Source organism: Pygoscelis adeliae, unplaced genomic scaffold (genome assembly GCF_000699105.1).
Source record: "Pygoscelis adeliae isolate BGI_AS28 unplaced genomic scaffold, ASM69910v1 Scaffold32, whole genome shotgun sequence".
Lineage (NCBI taxonomy): Eukaryota > Metazoa > Chordata > Aves > Sphenisciformes > Spheniscidae > Pygoscelis > Pygoscelis adeliae.
This window is the reverse complement of record NW_008824368.1, coordinates 2,841,172-2,849,394: the sequence shown is the minus strand read 5'-3', so window position 1 is coordinate 2,849,394 and position 8,223 is coordinate 2,841,172. Positions and strand designations below refer to the sequence as shown.

The 8,223-nt window shown below is 39.5% G+C and overlaps 1 protein-coding gene across 1 annotated transcript in view; it reads right to left on the bottom strand.

Moving 5' to 3' along the window:
- Positions 1-716: 716 nt before the first annotated feature.
- Positions 717-8,223, bottom strand: part of SPRYD7 (SPRY domain containing 7) — a 15,491-nt gene continuing 7,984 nt past the window's right edge. The window contains exons 3-5 of the mRNA XM_009319976.1: positions 6,558-6,724; positions 4,795-4,897; positions 717-1,963 (exon numbers count right to left, since the gene is read on the bottom strand). Coding sequence (XP_009318251.1) covers positions 1,866-1,963; positions 4,795-4,897; positions 6,558-6,724 — 368 coding nt within the window. The 3' untranslated portion in view covers positions 717-1,865. The remainder of the gene's footprint in view (positions 1,964-4,794; positions 4,898-6,557; positions 6,725-8,223) is intronic.

The window sequence follows — 8,223 nt, the reverse complement described above, 5'->3', positions numbered from 1 at the left end:
TGTGAGGGACCCCATGCTGGAGCTGGGGAAAAGTGTGAGGAGTCCTCCCCCTGAGGAGGAAGGAGCGGCAGAGACAACGTGTAATGAACTGATTGCAACCTCCATTCCCTGTCCCCTTGTGCTGCTGGGGGTAGGAGGTAGAGAATTCCGGAGTAAAGTTAAGCCCAGGAAGGAGGGGTGGGGAGAAGGTGTTTTTAAGATTTAGTTTTTATTTTCTCATTATCCTACTCTGATTTGATTGGCACTAAATTAAACTAATTTCCCCAAGCTGAGTCTGTTTTGCCCATGATGGTAACTGGTGAGCGATCTCTCCCTGTCCTTGTCTCGACCCACAGGCCTTTCGTTATATTTTCTCTCCCCTGTCCAGCTGAGGAGGGGAGTGATAGAGCAGCTTTGGTGGGCACCTGGCATCCAGCCACGGTCAACCCACCACAGAAGCCTCTGCCCTAGCAGGGACAGCTGCTCCCACCTCTACTGGGGAAACCGAAACGAAACATATGAATGTTTAATTTAAGTTAGATTAGGTATCTGACCACAGCAAAGCAGAGCAGATTTCAAGGGGAGACTATAAAACTGCACTCCAATCTCCTGAGCTTTATACCATAATGCATCATTCCTTTCAGGCTGAAAAGTTCTACCCAACATTGTCATGTGATAGCAAGGCTAAAAGTAAAACACAGGCCACTCAGAATGAAAAGACAGATGCAGAAAATCATAAGGTGAAAGGCTTTGAGAAAGCTGTTTGTATTTGAAAATTTCAGAATCAGATAATTTCTAAAAATATTTAAATAAAATCATTCATTTATGCAAATGCATTAACCCAGGAAGAGCCAAAACCAAAAAACAAACATCCAGTATGAAGATTTTCTTTACAATAAAAATTCTTCTAGGAAGTATATTAAATATGACAAGAGGGGAAAAAAGCATCTCACAATTTATATTCAAGGGCATCACATTTTAGAACAATGTCTTAGCCATTAATCATTTACAAATGATTCACAAAGAAATTAAATACGCTATTCCATAAAAGAATAATCTAATTTACAGTTTAGATGTAAGGCTTCACCATAACATCTCACACCCTTCAGCTGGCTCTTTGCATACCCAAGTTGAGTGATCTGTACTTACTCTCCTACCAGAGTAACACAGCACGGTGGTCCTCAAAGACACAGGTAGTGTTCAGGTTTACTTTTTAAGGTTCAACAAAAAAGTATTACTAGAAAGTGTCCTATTATTTGTCACAATAAAAGCAAATGAAAAGCTAGGAGAAATACATAAGTTATATCTGCCGGTCTAAGATTGAGGGAATGGATTAAATTACACCTTGGGGAAAAAAAAAAAAAAAAGAAAAAAGTATCTAGCTGCTAGTTATGCCATCGTATTATTAGTCATTGTGCATAACTGGGACACAGCAACTCCAAATCACAGACTAGAAACACGGTGCTTCCTTTAAACAAAGTACATAACTTCTGTGTGAAAAAAGTTGGGGAAAAAATCATGAGAACTATCCGTCTCCATAGCTATCATATGCATAAGAACTACTTGCTTTACAGAGCTCCAGTTTACTCAAAATACTGAATTTAATACTGATGTCAATAACATCCTTTAGTCTCCTTATGCATCAAGTACAAATCAGAGAAAAACCCTGCCCCAAAACACTCATTTTCAACCACAAAACACTGCCAGAAATCTCGTATTTGCAACACAGTTACCTGGTGTTGCAGTTAACATATTAATTCTGCAGACAACAGTCACAAGTACTTACTAAAAATACAGATATGTTTCCTAAAAGTAAAGTGAAGCTTCATTTAAGATGACAAAGCTTTTGTAACAGTGCAGGGTGCAAATTTTCGGTATGAAGACATTCAGAAGATTTGCTGCTCAAAGAGGATCTTTTCAAACCCTGGTGGAGGCGTATGATAAAATTCACTGAACTGACAATCCAGAATGGCACTGTCATCAACTGCAGAAGAAAACCAAACAGAAGGAATTAGAGAAGGAACACTTACAGTTTGATCCTCTATTACACCGTCTCACTAGATTATATACTATGCTCAAACCATGAAGAATATTCTCCAAGACATCAATTACATATATACAATACAATTAAAAGAAATCTCTTCAACAAGTTTGCTAAAGCCCTACACACATACCCAAGGAGAGCAAATCATCTCCCTCTTATGCTGTTTACTTTAGTCGGTAATGGTCCTCGGCGAAGTTAATGAGAATGCTACCTCTGATTTCACTGGGAGTGTTAGCAGGGCCTCAGGCAATTCCCTCCAAATTTTCTACTCTATTTCTCCGGAAATCGACAGATTAAGGACACTACCAGATCCATATTGCAGGGCTGTCACCTCCTCAGCTGCATATTTTTCTCCCCACTTACTAATTCTGCTGGAGCATCAGCTGTCTGCAATGATTTTTCTGGAGGTTTACAAGGTTTCAGATGTCTGCAATGGTTGGTGTCAGAGCATCTGTTTAGCACGCGATCCAAAGAGACCTTCTTTGACTGCTTCTTGAAGTTGGAAGTTAATGGTTTTTTACAACACCTCTCCCAGTTTTGGACCCCCTGCATAATCTGAGACATAAGTGTTACTACCTTCAATGTACAATATAAAAAAGAAACTGCTGAGGATTTTCAGAGCAAAGCTTTCACGTATTGCATTAGCAAACTGAAATACCCAACCAGTCAGAAAAGCAAGATGTCTTTCAAAGACAACTTCTTCCAAGACAAACTTGGTACATTAGCAACATTAGATCAAAACAAAAAAGCTTCATCTCCTATTTTGGTTTGGAATTTAGATATCTCGGAGCCAAGGTAGGAATTTTTCCCTCCTAGGCTCCCTTAAAACTCCTGTTAGTATATTTGTACAGCTCTGTAGTACTTACACAGTGTTTGCATCTCACTTCCGCAAAAGTGCCTGAGGTGCAGCTGCTGGTTAGGGAACAACCTTTAAGTCCATTCTTCTGTTCTACATTCTCAAGCTAGACAGTGTGTTTGCCTGCTGTTTCTTTTAAAAAGATATCTGTAGTTCTAGTCTGAATTATGGATAGGGTAAACGCTTAAGAAACTCTCTTCTCTATGGTCAAATCCCTTCACGTGGCTAGAAGAAGTGCACATTAAATTAAGGACATTTATAGTTAGAGTTTATACCAAGTAAGTACCATGCAAAAGCAATTTGCAGGCTTCAACTGTTACAGCTATATGTAGGAGACACGATAATTACGATGATATTATGCCCACTTGTGGAAGATGATAATAAGAGCTTGGCAATAAAAGGTCACTGCATTCCCCAGGCACGGAACTCCTTTAGTCAGAGAAAAAGGTGATTTACAGCAGGCTAACATGCCACCAAATGTTTTCTGAAAGCAACCTGCATTCTTCATGCTATGTAACACCATTTCCAAAATACAGGGAGGACGCAACAATCAATTTTCACACAGCAACTCTTTTCCTGCTGCTCATGAAGCTTCGTGCACAAGGCGATCCCGCAGCGCTGCAGGGCAGCTACCGTCTGCCACAGCATTGTAGCAGCGCCATCATGTGGCTTAAGAACACGTCACAAAATGACCATATAAAACAATTTCCACTCTAATAGCTTGGAAAGATACAATGTATCAGCTACATTTATAGACTTCAAAGGCTCTACCACACATCTAGAGTATTTTCTTCCTGTTCATAAAATTCAAAATTACAAATGTATCAAGATATAAATGGGAACATGCCCACAGTTCATTAGGAACCAACCATGAAATGAAAAAATTATCCACATCACATAGCCAGTACTATCTCAAGAGCAAAATTATTTTGGAAGAGGCTACTACTTAAATGAGGCTCACACTAGAATAAAGATAAACTGGAGATGGCTGTAGGTGTGATACAGGGAATGCAATGAGCAGTTACCATTTGCTGTAAGTTACAAGCCAACACAGAGCCTAGCGTCGATTATGCACTGAGCTAGGGGAAGTGCTGCCTTTCAGATGAGATGTTAAACAGAATTCTGACTACTTGGGAACTACAAAACCACCGCCAAGTTCTGGAAGAGTAAATTGCTAACACATGTCTTGGCCAAATTCCAGCTTCCATAATTCATAAATTCTTTCTTAAACTGCCTATGCAGGGATTAATTGGATACGGTATTTGTTTCTTGTTCAAAACTGCTGTGTTGTATTGATGGTTGCTGGCAAAACAGCTACCACAATTTGCTCACCAATTGTTGGATTTCAAAACTGGGCATCAATTTGGTATAGCAGCAAAGAGCTGTACCACTATACAGCAAGCAGCTGTACTAGTACTACATAAAAGTTATTACTTCCATAAGAAAATACAAACAGCAATTCAGTATCCATTCCTATTTAACACTGAATGCATTTATGAAGTATGTGAAATTAATAGGCATAAATACCAAGCTTCAGAGACAAATCAGATTAGCCCACAAGTCTACATTAGTTCGAATTTGTTGTTTTTCTTTTTTTCATCTGCTTCACAGTTTTTTTATCTGGCAGTTTTTACACTGAGTGCAGTAACTCCCCAGCTTGTTGGATGTGGTCACTGTAAGTATTCAGTAAGCGGTGTGTTCTTTTCCTAGCTATTAAGCAGCATTAAAAATTAGGTGAAAATACACTTTGTATTTTCCTGGGTTTGTATTTTCGGGCAATTTATTGTTGTAGTTGCCAAAAATAAATGATTGATGTGTGTTCCATTTAAGTGGGAAGAGGAATACATAGCTCACAAGAGACTTGGTACAAAAACATTGTCCATACTGTGAAACAGTTTGAAAATCTCTGACTTACCATAGACCACTGGATAGACAGTCCCTCGGATTCCTGAAGCTGGACAATGCATGTTCTTCCCATTTAAATATACATTTAACTCTACATGGTCATATGTAATGCCCTACAAAGTACAGAAAATTAACACAAAGGCATCAACAAGTTTATACACATAAGATTGCTACTTAATTTAGCTTTCTTAGCCACGGGCAAATTTTAACACCATTATGCAAACCACAGCATCCTAGAAAACCTCACTTGAAATATTCCTGCAAAGGACTAGAAGTTAATAAATGACAAGTAACATTTGTACTTTCAAATACTCAGGATTCCTTAACACTCATTCAGTTTGGATGCAGCACAGTACTGCACACCGCATCTTACTAAGTTTACAAAACAAATTTCCAAACTATTCTTCACCATGTTAAAGAAACACAAAATTTTCAATTATTTTGAATATTAAGCAGTTCGCAGTCGTCTTGTTTATATCTCCTCATGGAAATAACTTTAGTAAATAGTGATGCTATGAATTAAGTTTATCTGTCCGTACTTCCACATGGAAACGTCTTCCAGCTCATTTACTCTACCAGCAGCAACAGACCATGGTTTCATACAGAACGCTATAAATATGCTAACTACAGAGCAGAAAGCAAACACTAGCACGGTAATAAATTACTTACTTGTTAGCTAAATGATTTTTCTCACTGTTTTGGTATGGCTGAGTGTGACAATTTGTGTTGTCATTCAGTACTTCAGAAATCTATTTTCGTGACCCAACAAAATAAATTGAAGTTTATGAAAACTGGGGAGTTAGCAGTAACACATCAGCTACTTTTCTGTGATGAGTTGAAGCTGTTCAGACTACATAGGTTGACCAAACCCTGAAACAGTCTGCAACCCCCCAAAAAAACAATTTCAGAAGGGGATTAAAAGAATAATATAGCATCTGAGGATGAAGGATGGAGGTGTCAATCTTAGCTGTTTGGGGCTTCTAAAGATGAAATTTCTAACCATTGCTATATAGAGGCAAGGTTACCCAGCAAGAAAAAGTAGTGGTGATAAATGGTCTAAATTTCATTGCATTGTTCCCATGTATTTTTGAAAATAAGTCTCTCAAAGGACACTGAGAAAATGACAGCAATAAAACACAACCCTTTGAACAAAGCCACTTAAAGATGTTTTGAGAAACCTGGAACAGCAAGGTACAAAAAAATCTTAAGATTCTCCATTTGCTCTCATTCTTAATCATTTTCCCAGTAAGCATTATCCCCTCCCCACTTAATCTCTCTCCTTTCCTACAAAAGTTTGGCTAAAAGTACAATTCATTTATCACCCAGGACCTATCTCTGCTCAGCTGTCCTTCTAATCATTAACCAGTTAGCTACAGGATCTTGAATTCAGCTGGGCACGATACATATCTATGTAACGTATTCCAGCACATTATTTGTTCAGGAAGGTCCCATCTCAAACAACATAGAATCCTTGGGATGGGAGTTATCTGTCAGGTAGATACTGCAACCAGACTGCAACGGAGCATTAGAGGCTACTTTTCAAACACCAGTAAAGTCTGTCCCTCATTCAGAAACATATCAATGCTGAGAATGAAGTCCACTGATATTCAGGCTGCTGATCCATTCAAACACAATGGGAGTTTGTATCAGCACTTTCCAAACCAGGAGATGCAAGCCAAGCAATTTGACTGAAACCGGCAGCCTGACCACAGAGCTGTAAGTAAGAGGAATCTGGGAACAGCTGGGGAAGTAAAGAAGCCTTAAGAAACTCACCACCACATCGCCCTCCTGAGGAAGGTTGTTTGCTGGCAGTCTATTTTTCTCCTCATTGTTATAGTAGAGAGCTCCATCATTTCTCATCACCAGGCTATGGACATCTCGACCAAGTGGAATTTGATTCAAGTTTGCTTTCTGGGTTGCAACTCCGATACCCCAAATCCCTAAAATGTGACATTAACGTGGTAAGAAAAAAAACGATTATTTTCAAGACTATCTGACTGAAGCAGGACGGCATAAAGAATGTGTTTTTAACTAGTGCCATGGTGGTACTACCAGTAAATACCTCTTGGAAATACCAGGACTACTGTGGGTTAGCCCTGGTAGGCAGCTAAGCACCACCCAGCCACTCACTCACTTCCCCCCACAGGCCCCAGCGGGACCAAGGAAGAGGAAAGGAAGAGTAAAACCAAGAAAACTTGTGGGTAAAGATAAAAATTGTTTAATGAGCAAAGGAGAAGTGGAAGAAAGAAAGAAAACAAAACAGTGATGCAATGGCAATCGCTCACCACCTCCCATGGGTAGACCGATGCCCAGCCAATTCCCAAGCAAAAGATGGCTAACCTCCCTAAATACCCTCCTCTCCCTTTTGTTGCTGAGCATGACATTTTGTGGCATGGAATACCTCTGGTTAGTTCGGGTCATCCGCCTGGTTGCGTCCCCTCCCCTCACTCTTGGAGGGGCAGAGTGAGAAACAGAGAAGGCCTTGATGCTGCGCAAACACTGCTCAGCAATAGCTAAAACATTAGTGTATTATCAGTTATTGTTTTGGTCACAATTTTAAAACATAGCACCATAGGAGCTGCTATGAAGAAAATTAGCTCCATCCTGGCCAGACTCAGTATAAGCAGTCACAAGAGACTGAAGATAAACAGCATCTATCCTGAAAAAGAAGGATTCAGAGAGTTGTAACGACTTAGCTTAACTTTTATTCCCAGAAAAATATTGAAAACAAACTTTGAGACTGTAGGAGGATGTAAAAAATAAATCCAACTAGCATGGATTTATGAACAACACAATTTCCCTTTCCAGCTGGCTAGACTAGTCTTAGGGAAAAAGAAGAAATTGTAAATATGCTAGATCTTGATTTGGTAATGTTTTTGAAACTCATACAATATTGAAATAGTCAAATTACAAGAACATGGTCTAGACAGTTACAGCAATATGAATGCACAACTGGTTAGAAAACTGTATTCCAGGACTACACATCAGTAGTCAAATCAAAAAGGATGACTCAATCAAGTGGGGTCTGAGGTTTTGCATTGAATGCACAAGGTCAAATACTGTTCCATATTCACGTCAACGATTTGGATAACATGACGATGTGCTTATTAAACGTGCTGCCAATACCAACCTGACAGGACTGTAAGCTCTTCAAGAGGCCCCTCAAGTTTTAAATGATCCTGACAAATCATAGAATCATTAAGGTTGGAAAAGACCTCTAAGATCATCGAGTCCAACCATCAACCCAACACCACCATGCCCACTAAACCATGTCCCTAAGCGCCTCATCTACACATCTTTTAAATACCTCCAGGGATGGTGACTCAACCACTTCCCTGGGCAGCCTGGTCCAATGTTTAACCACTCTTTCGGTGAAGAAATTTTTCCTCATGTCCAATCTAAACCTCCCCTGGCGCAACTTGAGGCCATTTCCTCTCAT